This window comes from Merops nubicus, unplaced genomic scaffold, assembly GCF_000691845.1.
Source record: "Merops nubicus isolate BGI_N331 unplaced genomic scaffold, ASM69184v1 scaffold4387, whole genome shotgun sequence".
NCBI classification, from domain to species: Eukaryota; Metazoa; Chordata; class Aves; order Coraciiformes; family Meropidae; genus Merops; species Merops nubicus.
This window is the reverse complement of record NW_008622369.1, coordinates 152,692-175,242: the sequence shown is the minus strand read 5'-3', so window position 1 is coordinate 175,242 and position 22,551 is coordinate 152,692. Positions and strand designations below refer to the sequence as shown.

The 22,551-nt window shown below is 38.9% G+C and overlaps 1 protein-coding gene across 1 annotated transcript in view; it reads left to right on the top strand.

Annotated features, from left to right (window-relative positions):
* CDKAL1 (CDK5 regulatory subunit associated protein 1-like 1) overlaps positions 1–22,551 on the top strand; it is a gene marked incomplete at its 3' end in the record, with an annotated part of 265,833 nt that overhangs the window by 109,472 nt on the left and 133,810 nt on the right. Inside the window, exon 6 of the mRNA XM_008944761.1 lies at positions 21,532–21,698. Coding sequence (XP_008943009.1) covers positions 21,532–21,698 — 167 coding nt within the window. The remainder of the gene's footprint in view (positions 1–21,531; positions 21,699–22,551) is intronic.

The following is a 22,551-nucleotide window of genomic DNA, read 5'->3' as shown; positions in this document are numbered from 1 at the left end:
ATGTCCTGGGGCTTTTTTTGGTGTTCTACCAAGGGCATGATGTTTTCTGCAAAAGAACCATTCTTTCACAGAGTAAACATTCCCCTGTTACTTACTGAGAAACCAACATTCTCTTTCATGTTGGAGTGGAAAAGTGCATTCTGATGTTATATTACCAAAGATGTATATCAAAAACCTTAAAAGGTGTAATTCTGGGGTTCAAACACACAAATATTTGTAATATTTGTGCTTTTGTATTTAGATGTTTCAGATGTTAGAAGGGGTCAGAATGGCGAGTATGGTAGTGTAAACACAGACTTGAATCTTTTTCTGTATATATGTGTGTGTGTGTATATATATTAATACCAAGCATAGGCACATGCATTGCTGAGTTCCGTTTGGATGTTTAAATTAGGGAATTTTGTAAATTACACACAACTGCTTTTCCAGAAAGCCACAGATGTTTGTAGTGCAAATTTGTGAAAAAAACACTAGGATGTGCTTTGTTGCCAGATTTGCTAATGCTGTTGTCTCAGTTGAGGTTGTATGTCAGGCAGCCTGCAAAGCATTTGTTGTGGGTTTAGTGTTAGATGATGTCCAGTGTTTTCCAAAATTGGGTCATTTAATTACTCCTTTTAAGCCCCAACTTAAAATCTGGAACAGAGCTTTTGTCATGGTTTGCCCAGCTTTTTCATGGCAGCTCTTTGAAGAGGCTGGGGAGGAAGGCTCTGCTGGCTTGCAAGGAAGAGTCTGAGCAAAAAGAAAAGGTTTGGTGTATGTCTTTGCTGCAGCTGACAGGCAAGTGTCTGTCATGGGCCCATGCACACAGGAGATTAGGAACATACTCTGTATGAAGGCTGTTGTACAAACTTGTGTGTCTTCAGTGAGTATCATGGAATTTGCCTTTGCATTCCTTTCTGATTGATTTCTCTGAAGAGCAGAAGAAAAGCGTGTGGCTCTGCCTATGGTTCCTCTGCCATTGTTTACTGTGTATTATATAGTGTAATCCATCAGCCAACTTTAATTTCACAAGCTATTCATTGTGTTTAAACAGTGCATTTCTTATATTAAATATTTATGGAAGTCTTTGGGAAGAATACATTAAAATGGCAGATGGAGGTCGTTTCAAGCATTTTCTTGATTGAAGGCTGAGGACCCCTGTGAATTTGAAGTCTGCTTTCAAGGAAAGTTCACAGTGTCTGATTATAACCCAGGCAGGCAAGAATTCCACCAATTCCCTGCACTGTGATTTCAAAAAGCAATGGCTGCCTACAATCTTCACGCTTCAGCACCTTTCATTTTGAAATCATTTGCAAGTGCACTGAAGAATGGTGAACAAAAGCATTTACAGTTGTATTGCTTATTAATAATTCAGCAGACCTGCAACTTTGGCACATTAAGATTACTTTACGCATTGATTTTCAACTCTGAAAGCTAAGTGGAAAATCTGGCTTTTGGTGACAGTCCAGTTGAGACACGTAGGTTCAGCCCCACAGCAGTAACCTGGGATTTTGCTAGGCAGGTGTCACAGGAGCCAGGCAGAAGGGGTGATCCTGTCCCAGGTCTCCAAAGGAGGAGTTGGATGGTGGTGGTCACTGCCCTGCCTCAGTTAACTGACCGTGGTGCTTCGTGGGGCTCGTTCTCCAAAGATGCCATGAGCATCTGCTGGTGTACAAAGACTGATTTGCAAACACATTTCATGTCTAATACTTGTGATTTTCACTAGTTGATCAAGTACAGTAGCTGATGATTTTGATTCATGTGACTTGATGTCAGAGTAATATTTGCATATGTTTTTTCCTTGATTTTTTATTGTCTTGGATGACGAGCAGCTTCCAGTGCCGACTGTAAAACCAGAACCTCGTGTGCTAGAAGCTTGTACTCCAGCTCCTTTTCCTTTACTCTCATGGAAACATGTCCAGTACCTAAAATACATGAGAAATACTGAGAAATTTCTCAATACATGAGAAAATAAGATGATGGTTCTTAAAAATTTAGTAGAGAGATGCAGTCTCTTACACATGCTTGAATCCATAGGACTCAAGGCACATTTGACATTGTCTTTTTTTGATAACTTTACCTTTTCAAAAAATAGTTAAACTGTTAAAACAGTAAGGAAACATTTAGGACAGCATGCAGCAAGGTAGCATCTGATTAATATTTTTTAATCTTTTTATTCTGTTCATTAATTCATAAATATATGCAAATGTGATGTGAAATTGATGATATCTGAAATAATAAGGTGGAAGATAAATTAGGGAAGTACTGGTATACTGAGACAGACAAAGTCCACTAGGATATATTCATCATTTGTACAAAAACCAAACACAAACCAAAAGAGCTCCAAAGACAAACAAGCAGAACCCCCTTTTAATTCTTTTAATTATCTTTTTTTTTTACCTAAGAACTTGAAGGTTTCCTTTTTATTTCTTTCAAGTGAAATGATGTTTTGAAAAAAATGAATTTTTTTAACTTCCTGAACAAATAATAAAGTTAAGTCTGAATTCAAACCTAAGAAAATAACTTCCATAGAAAATTGAGGGAGAAATTCCTTATGCATGAAATTTCAACTGCAATTCTAGCATTTTGGGGCCATGTTGTTATAATATATTCACTGTAAAAACTAGAAGCTGTGTAAATAAGTGAGTGGCAGTTGCCCCAGGCAGAAATTTTTACTGATGCAATGAGATAAAAGTAATTAAGAAACATGTAGACTGATGGGTAATTAAATTCATGGGAAGCATTTTGTAACTAATTACTATGTTCTAATCACAGATTGCTTTCTATTTGTCAAGGTAAGTGTATATAATTACACAGCTCCCATTTTCTTTCATCTAAAATCATCCCAGTTGGATGAGTATTTTTTCAGCAAGCCCAGACCTCTTAGTTTTTGGCAGTTTTTATTTCTTTGGAATAAAACAAAGTGGTGGTCATCTTATTGCCTGAGTCCAGGTGTGCCATCTGGCTGCACTTGCCAGTGCTCCTGTCTGCCACGCTTGCCTTGTGTCACGCTCTGTGACACGTTGCACTTGCTGGTTTTGTGTGTTTGGACTCTGCTCAGATGCCTGATGACATTCTGATACACATCACTAGGCTGAGTTCAAACACCAACATTTAAGCATCTTAATTGCATGTCTTTGTATGCAAATATTTTAATGTTTGCAGTAGAAAGATTTCCTTTTGTTTGCAGAAGTGTTGTAGTTTATCATAGAATGGTTTGGGTTGGTAGGGACTCTTAATGGTCATCTAGGCCAACCCCCTTGCAGCGTGCAGGGAATGTTTCCAGGGATGGGGCATCTCCCACCTCTCTGGGCGACCTGTGCCAGTGTTTCACCACCCTAAGTGTACAAAATTTCTTCCTTACATCTAGTCTAAATCTCCCTTCTTTCCACTTAAAACCATTACCCCTTGTTTCCCTAGAACAGGCCCTGCTAAAAAGACTGTCCCCATCTTGCTTCTAGGCCCTCTTTAAGTACTGAAAGGCATAGGAGAGGTGCTCCAGCCCTCTGATCATTTTTGTGGCCTTCTCTGGACCCACTTCTACAGGTCTGTGTTTCCCCCTGCTGAGGACCCCAGAGCTGGGCATAGCACTGCAGGAGAGGTCTCACCAGAGCAGAGCAGAGTGGCAGAATCCCCTCCCTTGACCTGATTGCCACACTTCCTTGGATGCAGCCCAGGGTACAGTTGGCTTTCTGGGCTGTGAGCACACATTGCCGGCTCATGTCCAGCTTTTCATCTAGCAGTGTCCCCTAGTCCTTCTTTGCAGGGCTGCTCTCTATCCCATCATTCCCCAGCCTGTATTGATATTGGGGAAGAGATAAGGCTTTGGTAGTACATGCTTAGACTCTGCTTGTCTATCCAGTTCTGTTTTTTTGCTAGTGTGGCACTTTAATTTGACTTAAGCTGGTTTATGTTTTCAGCTTGACAAAGTGTAAGGAAAATTTTACTCCTTATCTACACTTGATTTTGCTTTAGAATACAGCAGTCCCCTGTATGCCTTATTTAGGCTCAGATATTCCTTGAATTGGGACAAAAGCGTAGAATAGGTAGGATATGAAAATTGTGGCCGTGTTTGGAATTGCTTTGGAAAGTTCAGTTCACTGCCTTTTATTGTAAAATCACAATTTCATCTGTAACTGGGAGAAGCTCTGCATTTCCTCCTGCCTTGTTAACACCCTGAGAAATGGCTGAAGTAGGTAACATGAGTAACCATTGCTCTCTTGTGCCAGGGAACCCCCAATAATATGTGATAAGCCTGTTCTGCTGCTCCCCAGGGATGGTCCATAGTGGATGCTTTGTGAACAGTGAAAGAAGCAAGGTAGCTCATGGTGAACAGTAAAAATAAGTGCATAGTCATTTTCCTGCTCAGTTTTTCCCCCAGATCATGTTTTTATAGATATTTGGTGTATTCTCCTTCACCTCTGTCCTTCCCCAACTGCGTTGTGGATTATTTAGTCTGTTTTCTTGTGTGAACTTTAGTAGTCTTCTTTATGATAACTTCCATGAAAAAATGTCACAGTGGAATTCAGAATCTTGGAATACCCAGGATATGTGAAGAGTCATATTCAACCTCCCTTTAGTTCTGTATTCTTTCTTTATCCAGTCATACCATTCTGTGCTAATTAAATAATGCTTTCAAAAAAACCTCCAGAGAAAAACTGATCTCCCTTATCCAGGTTATAGTACATCGTTTGGAGCTCATCCTTTATAGGGCATGCTTTATTTTATTTTTTTTAATCATATGTTGAGTTTTGGTTGCCTTGTAATTAACCCTTCTTAATTCATTATAATTTCTACAAGTTGTTAGAGTGAATTCAGTTTTGACTTACTGTGGGTAATTTTATGTTGTCACAAATTTTTCCTGTCTTCCTATTCCACACTTTTTTCAGCCTGCCTTTTGAATAGTGCAGTCCTGGTGTAAACCTGCTAACTTTTTTATACTGTAAAAATGGCAAATTATTCCTAACAGTTGCCTTCTATCTCTAGGAAAGCAATCCACAGAAGTGTCAGTCCAGCTATCCTATAAGACTTTACTTTGTCTAAAACTTACTGGTAAAGGACATTGAGAACTGTTCAGAAATCCATATGCACTGTTTTGTCTATATGTTGACTGAATTTTGAAAAAAAAATAACTCATAATTAAGAAAGCACGAACAAAAAGATTCCTTAGCTTGCTCTTTGGTTTTGGCAAAGGTAAGGTTGGGGACGTAAACATGGAGCAGATAGGACAGTGGGACCATTGTAGATCCAGTGTAGATCTTGTTAAGCTCCTTGTAGGATGGGACCCCTAGAAGGAAAACAAGGGCTTGAAAGAAGCAGAACAGACTTAACAACACGAGATGACTTGATTGTCGGGCTTTGTCTGCAGAGGAGTGTTGGTGGTTGATGAAGAGGTGTCTACTGAGAGCTCCCTTCAGGCTGGAGCAGCACTGAAAGTTGGGTCATAATTTCGGTCTGTAAAGGTGGCTTAGAAGGAAGAGGTGAAGGAGAAGTCTCTCATGAAACAACTACTCCAGCTGAATGCATCTGGGAGCTGTGTTGTCTCTGCTTTTCATTCCCAGTGTCCAAATGGATTACTTAAGAGTGCAATTTTTAGAAAAGATGCGTTGAGTTGATGTTTATATAGAGGACCTGGCACTGTGTAGACTCATATTCATTCCTACCATGTTAGAATTAATTACGATAAGAAGAAAACTTACCCACTGACTTCTTAGGTGTAGAAACAGAAACAAGATGAAGTGCCCTCTTTCTGAAACATTGTATTTTTTTCATTTCTAAAATGTATTCATTATATGAAATAAAAAGCATATCTGCAATGGGTGATGTGGCCATGGAGTGTTTGCAATTTAGAAGAGAGTTAATTAAGTGCTCTTTGTAGCATAAGATGAATGCTATTTGTTTACGGAGATCATTCAGGCATCAACAAATAATCTTGGTGTTACACAGTGTGATGTGACTCCTTCTGAAGAACTATTTTTTAGGAAATTAAGAATGACCAGACTACAGGCACAGCTGTGCTTGTAGCCCATGTAGGCAATACACGGTAAAGCTTGAAATAAGCCACCTTTTTTGTTGTAGTACTGTAACTTCAGGTCACCAGAATATTTGTCAGGGTTCTCTAACATGTTTCCAACTTATGTGTTGTTAGTATTCTCTACCTATAAATAAGTCCCTGAGATAGCTCCTTCAAGCCAGCTTATGTAGACAAGTCCAAACAAAAACAGCAACATAGGACTTAGGTGTTAGTTGGTATTATTTATTAACTGATGATATATAAGCCATCAAAAATCTCCCAGGTTTTTAGTCACCTCAAAATGAGATTGTATCCAAGCTACTCCGGAGTCCAAGCTGAAATGCATTGTTGCCATTACATGGAGTCATCCAGCCCCTCGTGTTTCAGAAATCTGACTGCAAGAAATTCATCCTGCAGTTACAGCTATAGTGAAGTTGTTTATATTTTCTCCCCCGATTTATGCTAATTTCCTCATCCTGACTCTTATGAAATGATGTAGAAGGAGTAGTGCTTTAATGCATGTTCAAAACTGGAACGTAGATTTTAAGTAATGACATTAGAATGCTTTGGATTAGCAAGTAGTGAATGGCCTTTGCTCTTCTGGAGATCAGATGCTTCCCGTTCTCCTATGGGAGGGAGATAACAGTGTTTAACACTTTGAGATGGACTCTGCAAGCTCCACAGAATGCCAGTAGAGTTCTTGTAGGTGTAGAAATAGTTTCAGCCATTCTTTAGTGTATTTTTTTCCTTGATAGTCAATTTCAATCCTTATAAGTCATGTAACATTACTGTTCTGGAAATTTCATGACTTCTTTAATTTTTACAATATCTGTCTCTTGAAATGCCAAAGCACTTGTATTAGTTATAATGTCTTTATGAGGAAATACAACTGTTGATCAAAACCATTTTGCTTCTCTTTGCAGTTTAAGGTGAGCTAAATAACAAGATGCTTGCCTTCATTCTTTTTCTGACACATTTAGGTGATCCTGTATGTTCCTGTTCTTCCCATACAATAATTTGAGCTGCAAAAAATTCTTCACTGGCTGCCTGTACCTTGGCTAATTGGTGCTGAGGATGGCACTGCTCAGGTCTGAGCGACCTCCCGCTGCTGGTTTCCCAAGTTACAAATCAGAATTAGCTGCTGACAGCCAGCCAAAAAACTTCAGCAAATACTTAGGACAATGGGCACAGAAAGGCACCAAGTCTGTGAAGTAAGTCAGTGGTTTATAGACACTGAAGCATTCCTCAGGATCTCTTAAGCTGAGCCACATGGTGCTCAGCTAGGAAGCTGATTGATGGTTCTACAAAGAAAAAAAAATGTTTATGAAAGAATGCTTTTCTTACAGATTATCCTGCATTAATATACATCTGATGTGCCTGGCAATGTTTCAGCAACTGGATGTTTGCCAAGACTTGACACTCCTGCAAGACACAATACAGTTAGTGTCTAGCAGCACAGAGCTTTTTGTTTTATGATCCTGTTTTTAACGAGACAGACACTTTCCTATGAATTGTCCTTCTCTGAATCACTAACACTTTTACATTGTGATCATTGTATGTTAAATTGTTTATCCAGACAAAGTGGAGTCCATTTTTGCAAGCATTTGTTTCTTGTCCAGAATTTCAGTCTTATCATATAATTCTATTTCAGTGATAGAAATAAACACGAAAGGTACCAGAAGCTCTCACGTGAAGCTGAAGAGGAATTACAGACCCCAAACAAAGAGTACTAACCAAGTTCCCTGGTCATGTGTCCTGAAAATAAGCTCCTAGGTGTTTCAATACCTTTGTGAAGTAAAGATCAGTGCTTTAGGATATCAGTGGGACCTGGGAGCCTAAATCCATTTGTAGATCTGTCTGTAATCATTTCAGAGTACTTGAGAAAAGCATGATATTAAATGTCCTTATTGGACTTTGTTGAAATTTCGTGAGTACTTTTGTGTATTTTGTGCTGTTAATTTTATGTATTTTGTGTGTTCTTCTACAGAGGAAATAGAGGCATTAATGTGCAGTGGGGAGAATTATTAAGTCCTCCTTCTCTATCTGGGAGAGTGGCAAAACTTACCAATTCCCAAACTGCAGTGCAAAAATTTCTCAGGCTGTGATTCCCTTGTGTTAAATTTATAATTAAGGACTGGAATAAATAAATTGTTTTACTTTGGACTTTGTTTTACATCCAGCTTCCCTAATATCACTAGTGAATGATTTTTTTCTTAAGCCAAAAATGCCTGTATGATTCAAAATGATTGAAAATATGTGTGTGCTTTCCTTTATGAGAGAGGCATTAACAAACCATCATTGAGGCTGAATTACTTCTCATTACGAGCAGAAGGTGGTTCGTTTAAATTGGGTTTAAGGTCGTTGAGGGGGCAGGTTGAAGGGGAGGAGAGGGAGAAGATACACATTGTGGTTAAATGTGTTGGAACAGACCTGCAGAATAAAATGGAGGCTGTCAGATAGTCTCAATATTCGTTCTGTCATGCATAGAAATGTACACAGAGAGAATATGCAGGAGAACTTGCTCCAGTGGCTTGCATTCAGGCATACATGGTATGATGAATTGCTTGGAGCCCTAGTGATAAAGAATATTAACAACCTGAGGACAGAGAATCATTTCACTGTCCCATGCTATTGATTATTGTCACATGCTGTTCTTTAGGTATAATAAACGAAAGTAGTTGGACAGGTAACTCTAATTGCAAGTTGCAAATTATGTTAAGTCTGTACTTCTGCAGTACTTGGGGTGTTTATTTGAAAACTGTCTCTTTCATGATGGGGTAAAGCTTGCTTTCTTAAAGCTTGGTGTCTTCTCCCCCAGCATGAACCCCACTTCCTTCCTCCTGGAGCCAGTGATGTCCTGCCAAGGAGGAGTTCTAGCTATCCTTGCCTGGTGGCTGCACCTGAATAAACTGAGCAGTGGCAGAGTCCTGCCTATCTTCCCCAAAGTGGGACACCCCTTTAGGCCACACTTCTCCAGGTGGTTACTAGTGTTCATGAAACCTGTGGGAACTTACTGTTCTTGAGATTCCTAGTTTTCTGTCAGATTTGATACAAATTGGCCGATGAGTTCAAAAGTTACTGGGATAGAATACTACATGTGTGACATAATCATGCAAGCCTTGTTTTCCTAGCTATCCTGATTAAAGATCTGTTTTCTGAGTACAAGCTTAAGGAATCTGAGTCCACACTGGAGACTTGAATAGGAGAAATCAGTTAACAGTATTGGGATCTAGTAACTCGATTCTTAGTAAATGCAAAACATAAGTTGTTTTTAAAAAAAAGAAGCTCTGTATTCCTACAGACCAATGTGACTATTTTAAACTAATATTTCATAAATAAGAGTGGTATTAAACCCCTTGTTGGAATAGTAACTCTAAACCTAAATAAATGAGGGCGAACTTCACTGTAATCCCAAGATGACTTGATATTTTGTTCAGCTGGAGGAAAGGAATGTATTTCTTTTGATAAGTTTCTTTTAAGAGGTTTCCGTTTATTTTTCCGTGCCAATCTGTAGTTAATACTGTGTGGTGTTATTGAACACAGTCAGTTTTGGTCGTTTCCCTGATTTCTGTTTGCATTCATGTGTTCATGCTCTGTCTTAAAAGGCTTCTTCCCCACGGCTGAGCCTCAAACAGTATTTGGGCTGAGACACTACATGTATGTCTGGAGGTTCCCTGTAGGTTTCAGGGAAGTGTTTTAATCCTGTGTGTCACTTTTGGGTTTCTACCTACATGTTTCACCGCATTCTGTGATACTTACTTTGAATTTATGATGTCCTTCTAATTTTTCTTTGAGACAAAATCTTGAAGTAGGTAATTGCTTTCTGTATTTACTAGAGGGTGGAGATAAGAGAAAGGAAATAGTAGAAGGGAATCTTTCTGAAAATACAGTAGCCTAGGAAAGCCACTTTATCCCCATCTCTGTTAACCAATTGTTTCCCTTTCTAAAAAAAAAAAAACAAACAAAAAACCAAATAGTATTTAACATGCTCTAAGTTGCAGCCAAATTGTTGTTGTTGCTGTGTAGGGACAAAGAGATGTGTTATGGTATGACTCTAAGAGTCACTATAAGCCTTTATTAGATTATTTGGAAATTACAGCACATGATCCAGGGCTGAACCTCGTGTTGTTATAAAGGAATTATTGGCAGTCATAACATGCTATGTAAGAAATGACATTTCTCCCATTTCTAAAACAGGGGAAGAACAGACCTTTTCTTAGATTTCTTCTGATTTCTGGCATTGCCAAGACCTGTTTCCATGTGTAGAAGTCACAAATGGCATAAGTATATCCAGCATGTTTCCTCTGCAACAGTGCAGAATATACAACAGTAGATACTTTGACCTTTTTAGTCATGCCGTGGGTTCTATATTTGATGCCCTTGTAGTGGATTGTATGTATTTTATTTCTTTATCCCACTTAGTGATATCATTTTGGCATTTTTAGTAAAACTGCTCTATAAAATATCCCATTTATCCTTATCAGAAAATACAAACATAGGCCAGAAAGTGCTCCTTTAACTGTTGTATCCTATTTCTTTCAGAAAAATGAGGAACATTTTTGAATAGTGTTGGGGTTTGATTTGTGATTCCTCTAGAAAGTTTAGATTGGATTTTCATCTTCAGGGTTCATAGAGTCCTGAAAGAAAATGTTTCTTTAAGTTGTTCTGAAGATAATTTGGGGAATTCTGAAGCCACGTGTCAGTTGTAGATTTCTATGACTTGATTGCAGTGCTACTATTAAATTGATTAGTCATTGATATGCTGTGCTTAATATTATTGTAAGTGTTGAAAGGTTGACTATTTAGAATTTTGATACAACTTCTTAAGCAGAATATACAGATTCTTAGCAAGGGAGAAGCTTTTTTCCTACTGTTATTTACTTGTTTGGGGTTTTTATAATAGATGGAATGATAAACTGTTTTTCTGAATGACTAGGCTCTTGTTTGATTTCTAGTCTTGAAAAGATTCAGTAATTTCACTTTGGATATTATTTTGATAAATATGCTTGAATAGAAGCTAGTATCTCTTAATTTTTATTTACTTCATACTCCTATATTGACACATAATAATTTCATCAAGAGGTAAATGATTGCTTAAAATGAGGCCTTAATGGCCATTAATCTGTATGAGAATAATACATTCATTGCCTTCAAAACCCTTGAATGATTTCACTTTGACCTTCCTATGGACTTCTCCAACAGATTTTAATTGCATTCTGATTATGATACATTTTGGTGATGTTATCACTGAATACTTTAAATAAATTTAGATTAAGGTGATTACACACCAAAGAGGCACTGGGTACTCAGAATTCAGTGGATATGCTTAAAAGGCTTCATGATTTAGAATTAGGGAAACTGTATTATTAACGCTATACAAGCATTCTCCTTTTTGGTCAAATGGACCCATTTAGAGTTGCAGAGAAAATATGATCCATTTGAGAAAATACTTTAAATAATCCTGAGCATTAAAGGAGAGTTTTGACAGAAAGCAGGGGATTATAATGTTATTACTACCCGTAGGCTACCTAATTTTTAATGTATATTTTCCTGATTATTTTTTTCTTAAAGAAAAAAAGATAGCTTGCCAGATTCTTGAGCTATCTTCTTCTGTAATTCTTTTACTGTAAAGAATTCAGTATTTTAACATAAAATTACTGTGATATATAGAAGAGCTGCTCAAACCAAACCAACCCTTTTTTTATTAAGCTATTTCTGTATTCTGTAATCCATTTGAGTTTTACATTATTACACTTTGGCTGATAACAAAGTGTGAAACAAAGCATTGGCACTTTCATATTTGGCATTTATGACAGCACTTTCTTCCTAATTCTTTTTTTGTGTGTGTGATCAGAGCGTGTAACATTCTAAAGGACATCTCCCCTAATCCTGGGATATGTAGCAGAACAGAGATGATTTGTTCTGGTTAGCTTTTCAGTCCAAGACAGGGATAAGCTATCTTTGTTCTTTGATTATGTTTTAAAATGTGTAACTATTTCCAGCTAATTTTCAGGTAATTTTAAAATGTCATCTGTAAATACCCGAAATGTGGTTTCTTTCTGCTCTTGCTGTTCATGTATTAAAAACCAAACAAACAAACAGTCAGAAGCGTTGAATGAAATAGGACTATGATATTCAGCTCTTGAAAATGCAAGAAATTTGGGCAGGAGAATGCTTTCTGGAGGATGAGTTTCCCTGTCAAATCCCTCTAACACACCTTTGTAGCTTGAGGGCAAGCTGCTGTTGTAGAACTTGTAAATGATTCTCTTTCTGAACTCAGATTCAGGGAGTTACTTAGATTGGCTACAAACATTTTTAATGATCGAAACTTGGTATGCTGTATTCCTTCCCAAGAATTAATCAGTTTCCACGAAAACATGTTGTTTAAATTAATCCAAACTCATTAGCACTACAGGGCTGGATACTCAGTAAAAAGCCTCCATTAATTAGCACTGCATCCTGTAATATGCCTACAGCTCATGACCATTTCCCTGAATTTCTGCCGTGTGTGACCCTTTGCATCTGATACTTCATCTGCAGCAGCCCCCTAGCCTGTGTTTTGGGTTTAAAAGGATGAGCGTATGTTATAATGAGTGGCATGTTACTCTTTTTTTTTTTTCCCAATGAATTCCTAAGTAATAAACGAGATTTCTCATATGCCTCATTTTTGAATTCAGCGTTCAAAGCAGATTTCTCATTTGTGGTTTGACAATGGGCATAGGAATAAGGCATTCTAATTCTTCAGTTTATGGAAATGTTGCTCTTTCTCTTTTCATTAGCTAAAGAATGTTTCTGCAGGGTGCTAGACCGACCCTTCTAGGGGAGTCGAGGTCTCTCTGGTTGTACAACATGAGCATGTCAAAAGATCCCAAGGTGTATTTGTGAGGCACAGAGCTGAGAGCAGTAGTTCCCTGCTTCAGGGACCTGGGTGGCTGTATGCTGTGTACAGGCTGCAGAACAGCCCTGAACTGGTGCCTGTACTGTCTGAAACAGCTTTCCTGTGGGGCCCAGTCCCTTCTTCAGAATCCATCCCCTAGTCACCTAGTCCTTTGTGCTTTATTGTCTCAGTGCATGTACCAGTGCCTATTATTGAACTTGCTTTGTGAATAATGTTCTTATTTCAGCAAAGAACTAATTAAAATCAGCTGATTGTGTTCCTGGTCATTAGTACACAGACTTTTCTGTTTACTTAGGCAGTAGGTGTCCTTTGTCTCTGAAGACTGACTTAATGCTTGTAGGATGTCTCTATACGGAATGGCAAACCAGTTTTATCTTTTTTTCAGCTGGCAAGTGTAGTGATTAAGTGGAATTATTTTTTTCTTCTTCATTTGCGCAAGGGCTAACCTGGAAAACAGGCCATTGTGAGGGTTGCACACGTGTAGGTAATGTTGTAGCTAACACACATGCCTGGAAGTAGAGGGGTTATGGCAGGTGACCAGCAGCAAAAGTACAGCCTTCTCCCTTACAGAACAACTTCCTCATCCCTCAGCCAGAGAACCAGGACCCACTGATGAAATTCAACTGCATTTCTTCCCTCCATTCTTTTTGAAATCCTTTCCTCCCCTTTCTCTTCAAACTGGCTCCAAAACCCAATTTATTAATCCTCCTTGAAAGCAAGACACATAATGCTGCAGTGCTGGCAGCACGCAAACCTCAGCAGCCTGACTGCCCTGATGCCCTTTGGAGTCTCTCTCCTTCTAGCAGAATGAAACTGGACTTGGGATAACTTCAGCTGTCGTGCTGTATGTGAGCTATTACACTGCTCCCTTTCCTTCCCCCCTGCCCCTCCCCTTTGCTCACACACCACAGCCACCAAAGTGAGCAGGAGAGGGCTGCTGGTTTGTTCTCCAGCAGCGAGCTGTTAGGAACAGAGGTCCCTAAAGGGGTAGAATGACCTCTTTTATAAGCAAAGACAAGGATTTGCTTCGTGGGAGAGAGAAACCTCTTGCGCTGTATTTGGTATTTAGTGATCAGTTGACCCTGTCTGCTCCATGCTTTTTGTTGGGAACACTCTTTTTTGAACTTTTACCGTAGCAAGAAGGAATCACTTGAACTAAAATATACTACTGTCACAAGTTTTCTTATTCCTTGTTTCAAAATGCTTCCCATATCAAAATACTTTGCTTTGCATATCAATATAGTCACAGAAATGAGCAAAAGAAACTATTTGATATAAATTGTAAAATTGCTAAACCCTACAACAGTCAGAGGTAGTAAACTTCCTTTGTAGATGCCTTGATGATGAAGCATTTTCTGCAAAAGGAGCAGTTCTATTTTTTAAAACTTTTAAGCAATGAGTTTAGATAAATAAGCAAATTCAGCGGACTCTTCTTCTAAACAGTTTCATCTTTCAGATGCATGACTTTTGGAATGGAAAACCTTGAATAACTCTGTTTGTAGCTTAACCACAGATAAAATAGAAAACCACCATTAGTCATATGGCAGACTTCACATCTAAATATAAAGTGGGCAGTAGAGTATCCTTACATTGGAGTTAGCTTAGTGAGGTAGTTGGGCCAGAACCTTTCATTTCAGTGTGTTTTGGTAAACTCTCCAAAGTAACTCTTAACATTTGATGTGAAAGCTGGTAGTAGAAGTGTGTGCATGTTTTGTTGTTGGGGAAAAGGAGAAGTTCTTGGGTTTTAATTTTGTGCAAAATTTTGTGTTTTGTTACTGTAACTTAAAACTTATTTAAATAAGTTCTTTAGCAGTCCTAATGCTTGTTATTTTTTTAATGTGGTCCAGCTCTGATTTGGCTTCCTAAGTTACATAAAATACCACAAAAAAATATGAATGCACTTTGAGGGGAAAAAAATGTATAAAACAATGTTAATAAAAATATATTAACACACTTTAATTGAAATGGAAACTATTATTTGAGATTTTTTTCCCTCAAAGTTCATTTAAGTTTGATTACAGATTTTATATGTGAGGTAGCATGTTTTACTTTCTGGAAAGACAATCTAACCAAAATTCAAGGTATGTTTCATTCTTCTGAAAAAGCAACTGCTGGAAGAGTTAAGAGGGTCTGAGTCATGATTAATTTTTGTATTTTGGAGTTTGCAAATAAAGCCCAAACTTTTTTCCATTAGTTTGCAGGATCAGGAATTTGTTGTAAGTACCTACATCATGTCTGTGGTAAATGATCCTTTAAATCAAGTTCCTGTTATGGCTTCATACAGTTTGAGAATTTAATATCACTAATATTTACTGATATATGGCATATCTATAAAGACATGAGAACTTTAATCATTTGTGTGTGCAATGTTAAATTAAGCATCTTGGCATGGAGAATGAAAAAATAACTTAAATTTTGTTTACCAAGTGTAGTGGACAGCACTGCAAAACAGAATCTTCCAAAGTGATATTGTTGAGTGTTCTACTTTTAAAATAATACATTCTTCTACATGGGTGGAATAATCTGATTCAGTGTAATTTGGTCTACATGTCACTTCACATTAGTTCCCAAATGTATTAGTTCCCAAAAAAATATGTAGACCATCCAAGTTAGTGTGTTCATTTCCTAAGCACTCCAATATATGTGTCATCCTGTGGGTAGCAGAAACCGCAGCTGCTTTAAAGACTTGCACTGAACTAAGCACTTGCAAAATATAGCTGTAGTTTTCCTAACTGCAGACTGACATCTAGAAGTAATAGAAATAATCCTGCAATGAGAGTCATCCAAGTCTCTGAGAGCCCTGGCTGATGTCATTCTGAGGCTGTTCTCTTGCATCATTCAAAGGGCATGACAGTGAGGGGAGGTTCTTGATGCCTGGGAAAAGGGAAGTGTCACCCTGACCTTCGGGAAGAGCAAGAATAGGGATCTGGGGAACTACAGGGCAGCTGAACCTCTCTTGCTATGGGGCAGACCCTCCTGGAGCCACTTCTGTGTACACGAAGGACAACAGGGTGTTTGGGAACAGCTTAGCATAGACTTCCATTTGGCAGTTACTAGTGATGTTTCGCCAGGTTTGATACTGGGACCAGTATTTCATGTCTTTATTCGTGGTACAGACAGTGAGAGAATGCATTTTGAGCAGTTTGGGAGATGATACCAAACTGGGGGAATAGTCGTCTGGCTGGAGGGAAGGGCAAGTATTGCACCTCAGCTGTCTGGTGTAACGGACTGACAGCAGCTTCATGAAGTTCAGCAAAGGCAAGTACAGTGTCTTGAATCCAGGGCAAAGCAACACCACGCTGCAGTATGGATGTGGAGAGCTCACTGGGTAGAAAGCAGCTTTGCAGACTTCAGAGTTCCTCTGGGCAAGCTGAGGCATGTGGGGCAGCAGTGAGGCCCCTCTGCAGTTACCAGCTGTGTCCTAGACACTACTAGCAAGGGTGCAGCTGCAGGCCCAGAGGAATGACCAGTGCTTTGGGTTGGGCAGTTACAAGACCTCTTAAAGTGCTCTGCCCAGTTTAGGCACCCCAGGACAAGACTTACTGATGCACTGGAGCAATTCAGCAGCGGGCCACCAAAATGATTAGAAGGATGGAGCACATGACTTAAGAGAAATGGATTTGTTGAACTCTCGAAGTGAAAGCTGAGAGAAGATCTTACGAGGGTACAGAGAAGGCAGAGCTGGACTGTGGTGCACTCAGACGTGTCTTGCAGAGATAGAAAGACAGGCAAGTTAGAACACATGAAATTGAGGTTAGGTGCAAGGAAAAATATTTTACCCCAAGGGTAGTCAGATATTGGAACAGATTACCCAAATTGTCTGTGATATTTCTGTCCTTGGAAATATTCAGAACACAAGTACACAAGGGCCTGAGCAACCTCATCTGATTGGACCTGACTTGAGCAGGAGTTTGGATTAGATGACCTCCAGAGGTCCCGTGCAACCTAAGCTCTTCTGTGATCCAACAAAGAAATATGTTTGGGCATAATAAAGATCATCTAGAATGTCAGGCTATGAGAAGCTTACCTAGAGCTTTGTCCTTCAAAGTAAAAATGAGACTGTTATGGGACCAGTTTGTATGTAGTATGTGTGAGCAGAGTTGCAGTACTGCATTCCTCTGAATATTAGAATCATTAAGGTTGGAAAAGACCTCTAAGATCGTCAAGTCCAGCCATCAGACCAACACTACCATTAAGCACTAAGCCATGTCATGAAGTACCACATCATTTTGCTCAATCATAAGCTCACCCACACTTGCCAAAGTACAGAAAAAAACGTTCATCATAGGCTGGCCTCTTTCACCAGCTTTGTACTTAGACCAGTCTTTTTTCTTCAGTCTACTTTTTCCATCATCTGCTTGTCAGATAACCTGCAGTTAACTGCGATAGTTAGGTGGGAGTTATTTTTGAGTCTGGGTTCAGGGTGTGTTTGACAGGATTGTGTATATCTCCATTCTCTCTCTCCTCTAGAAGCCCAGGTCAAATAGGGATTTCCTGCTGGACTGGAAACTAGTCCTTCCAGAGCTCCCAGTAGGCACCAGTGAGTTGCCTTGAGTTTGATTTACTCTTTCAGGAAGTCCCTGCACTAGGTCTTTCAGTGGTGAACCCTGTGGTTGACCTGGACCCTTACGTGGTGCCTCAATGCTTGCAGAGTACTTCAGAAGTATAGGAGAGATACGACTCCTCCGAATCTCCATTTTTCTTTAAACTTGCATTATGTTCCAGGTTGATACAGTGCTATGGTAGGTACATCAGATGTCTTCACAGTTCCTCAGAGGAGGCACTGATTCAGCAAGTAACCCTGCATGTGCACTGCTTTGACTGTGTACATAGTGCCTGTCACATCCATGCTGAGTGGTGGGAAACTCAAAGCATTGGAGACAAAACAAGCTTATGTAGGGTAAGTGTATTCTGAACAATAAGCACATTTAAAATTATTTTGATTTTTCTAATCCTTTCTTTCTGTCTTTGGCTATGACTTGTTTTTAATTCTAAAGTTGTGATCAGGAATGGCAGGGTCAAGTTGATCACCTTCAGGTCTGTGGCCAGTTTCTGATGAACACTTAAGTCAAAGCTCCCGTTGGCGGATGGTCTTTCTGGTTTCTGTGGTGCAGAATGAGAGGGATTTCTGTGGTCTGTACAAGGCTGCAGGCTGCCCAAGAACTCACCACTGGAGGAGGAACAGCAAGGGGGTTGGGCAGCTATTGATAAGCATATGTGGGCTGCTCTCTGTAGCCTTCTCAAGGTCAGAATTGGGAGCCACCAGGAAAGAGAAGAATGGGAAGAAGAGAAGGAGAAGAAAAAAAAAAACAAAAAACCAAGAGGATTTTGTGATTTAATTTCATTTGGACAAAGGTACAGCAGGTTAACAAATAGGACAATTTCAGTGAGATTAGTGTCTCGTATTTTAACATTTTCAGATGTTTTTGTAGATTGAAGTAAATTGATCTTTCAGATGGAGTATATTTCCCTTCAATTTAAAAGATGGTTGATGCTGCTGAAAATGTTTTTTACAGTAGTGCCATGAAGATAAAGCAAATTAAGAAAAGCTAAATATTTTTATTAAAGAAATAATTTCACGTGGTTTCTAAACCAGAAATGCATGTGTCTTGTAGAAGTGACAACTGTAGGATTTCTTGTCATCTCTATGACAAGGATTGTTTAGACTGCCCACAAAAGTGAAGTTAAAACCTTTGTCAGATATCTGCCATGAATATTTTTTATATTGAGATCTTTGAGAGGGAAGAGGCTCAGAACCTCCTTTAGTTACTTGGAACCTATTCTTTTTCCTACATTTTTCATTCTCAGTCCTCTCTAGTTAGAGCAGGGATCAGAAGCCAGCTGCTGAGGTTACTCTTTTGTGCTGGGTAGTGATGGCAGAGTGAGAAATAAACTACGAGCTGTGACCAAAGGCATACTTGTAATTACTTGAATATAATGATAATTGGCCTTAATACTGTAACAAATGCTCTGAGCTTGCACATCCAAACTCTGCAGTTTGAATCAATTTTCTTGTTTACAAAATCAGCTTGCTTTTATTAACACCAAAATTACCCAGTAAGAGAATGGTGAGTGATTGAGTTCACTGCAAAAGAAAGGCAGAAAAATACTGTGTGCAGTTAAATGGGTTTTAAATGGGCTCCAGGATCAAGCTGGAGTTTGAAGGGACAAGGGATTGAGTGAGAATAGGAAGTGTTGATTTACTTCGTTGATACTGTTGGAGAGATCTGTTCTCTCCTCCTGCCTGGTGTAGTTTTAGACTCCTAAACTCAGGATGCAGAGATCTAGAGTAAAGTCTAGTAACAGTTGATGCCAAAGCTCTACCGAACACAGTTGTGTACAAAGTTAAATTACCTGCTTGTAAATACTTAGCACTCACAACAGCTTTCAGCATTGGAAGATCCATTTTGTCAGCCTGAAACTGGGACGTGAACTTTCTCCTAAAATACAGGTGTCCACACAAACACATCCCCCTTAACACTACATCCCACTACATCCTTGGCTCTCTCCACATGAATTATTCCCACTGCTTGTTGTTCAACACCCTGATCGGAAAGCAGATGAGACAGTTATTCCTGTTGTTGCTGATTTACTGTTACAGCTGCTTCCTCTTCTTGTGATTTAATTTGAAGTTGCAGCCCACCAGGGGGCTAATGGTCCCCACCTATGCAGCTTTAAAAGCTCACTGTTGTTTTCCACAGGAATGTTATTTCCATTCCTAGCCAGTGATTTTTTTTTTTCCCCCCTCACTGTTTGCCTGGTAACTGTGAGGTAGTATTCCATTAGCTGTTTTCATGAAAAACAGAAAACAACAAAACCCCAAAGCCATGCAACTGTTTAGATTGAAAGCTTAAAAAAAAGGAGAATTCCTTAGTTTCAGTAATTCAGCAAGTAAATTACTCTGTTTTGCAGGATTCTAATGACTTTTGGAGACTGATACAAAAAAAATCAGCAGGACATTAGCCATCCTTTAGATTCTTTGTTTCTCTTCTTTTTAAAATGTAACATATGTAATTAACTTTTTTTCTTTTTTTCTTATCTAAGGAAAATGTAGGGCAGGCAACAAACCCTAGTGTTTCATGCTATGGTACTGCCTGTGGTAGGATGAATTCCAAAAACATGAGCAGCTGCAAGGGGTCCAAGGTGTGACTGTGTAGTGCCAGCAGATCCTGTGTACCTGGTCAGGCACGGGGGAGCTCGGGCTGACTGTGACCACAAAGCTCTGACTACAGCTGGATAACCAAAGAGCAGTATTTCAGGAATGCTTCTACCAGACATCTTACAAGGACAGGGTCATGCATCTCTCTCACTAACTTATTCTTGATGCAAAACTTAAGAAGTGACGTGATTCTTGCTTTACCTTTAATTTTTTAGTATTCTAAATAATAAATGACCTTGAAAACTCTTCTGGACCCATGGGATTAACGTTGGTGCTCAGCATAGCCTGCGCTCCACCCTTATTCTTATAGTGCCATTTGAAGAGTTGCAGCCTTGAGGTTTTTTACAAAACTTCTGTTTTTCTAAGTTTAATACTTTTTATGTGATTAAAGTCTGTGTACATGTTTGTTTTCCTCATCTTAAATGTGTATTTGTAATACAGACATTTATGTTTTGCGATACGTTCTCTTCTGGTCCAAAGAGCACTTTGATTTATGCACTGTATAGCATTTGGACGTTTTCTTCACTGGTTCATCATCAGTATTAGAAATTTAACTCTTCACTGAGTTAATGGTATCTTATCTCACTGGGAATTGCAGGAGTCTTCCCCCCAGCCACTCTCTTTTGGATGGCTTATTTCTTTCTTTGGAGTGGTGAGGGAGAGGGAGATGAATGGTGTTGCACAACCCACGGGAGCTGGGCAGGCTGACAGAAGCGGCTGCATGAAACCTCATGGCTTCAGCTGCTGTTAGAGGGTGGTGCAATCTTTCCCCTCTTTGGGCAGGAGGATGTTATTACCAAATATCAGTGTTCAAGGTCACTACTCTTTACAATATAAATCAAATAAACTACTTCCTAAGGCCCTGATTGATGGAAAATAAAGTATTAACTGCCAGGAAACAAGTTTTCCAACACCATCCCTCAGTCACGCAGTGGTCGCTAATCTTTTCAATACAACCTTAATACTGCATTCCTAATTTTATAATTTAAAGAATAAAAGTTTTTAATAGTGATTCCAGGAGGAATGTTAATCACTGTGTTTTAGAGCTATTTTTTTTTGCCGATTGGAAGCTTATCAGTTAATAAGTTAACTTCTAGACCTTTTTGCAAACTCTTTGCTTGGGTAATATCACTTGTGGTGTTTAACAAATTAGGCTTAAAAAATAGAGCAGAGTACTAAACTTGACTGACTTACTGTAGAGGCAGCACAGAATTAGTCATTGGCTGTGAATGTTAATCACTCCACAGCAATGATAATTTACAGCATTGTTGTAGCACTCTTGTGCTCATAAAATGAACTTAATAACCCACTGCTACCCATGGGATAAGGCTTCCTTCTCCTTCCCTCCCCTTTGCCATTGAATACCCAGTCTAGCTGCATAATAGTCTTGTGAAATACTGCATTAAAAAGAGTGAGCAGCTGTATGATAAAATAAACAGCTCTAAACCAGATTTGTTAATTATCTCTTTCTTTTATTCACAGAGGGTGTTTGTGAGATATGGCTGACCAGTGAAGACACAGGGGCTTATGGCAGAGACATTGGCACAGACCTCCCTACGCTTCTGTGGAAGCTGGTTGAAGCAATTCCTGAAGGAGCTATGCTGAGGCTTGGCATGACAAACCCTCCCTATATTTTAGAGCATCTGGAGGTAAGGCAGAAAAGAGAATAATTTACATGTTGCAATGGACATTCATTGAGCGAGTCCGCGTGGAAACTTGTACATACTGTGTTTCACTTTAAGCAGTAGCTTAAAAAAATGGACTTACAGAACTAGACTAGTAGTGTTAAGCCATTTGCCTAAAGCAGCAAGTTATTGAGAGAATAAGATACTCAAATCATTTTGGAATGATGATATTCTGGAGGTGTCTGACCTGTGGAGTGTTATTGTAGCAACATTGCATTTGTGTGTATGCCTCGTGTTTTCAAGAGCTAAAGGCAATATCATTAGGAGGCAGTCAGCTATAGGATTGGATTTGTCTTCCTGCTACACCTCAGATGAATATTTCCAGGAACACTATATGGTGGTCTCACTCAATGACGTATTCATTATCCTGTGTCAAGTGGTACTCTGAGAACGTGTAGAACTTCCATGATAAGAAATGGAAATTCTAAGTCTGTATCTGTGTTAAAAAAATGATAACAAAGTAGTTCAATGAGACTAGAAGCAACAAAGTGTACAACAATGTGAATTTGAAGGAATACTGAATGTAGGAAGTGATACAGAGCAGGAAGTGAGTTTTGGGCCAAAAATAAGTTGGTTTGGTTGGATTGTGACCAAAGGAATTTATTGAATTTCATAGGAACTGTTTATAGAAAGAACCTAACTTTAAAGAGAAGGAAAAATGGAAGGATATAGAATAAGGTAAATTTTCTAACCATACACATTAGCAATATCCAAATAAATATTTGATGTCCATGATGCTTTCCCAAAGATACAGAATTAATGGTTGCCCTTAAATATTCTTATGCTGTCAAGGACAGTATTTTTTTTCACCAGAGTG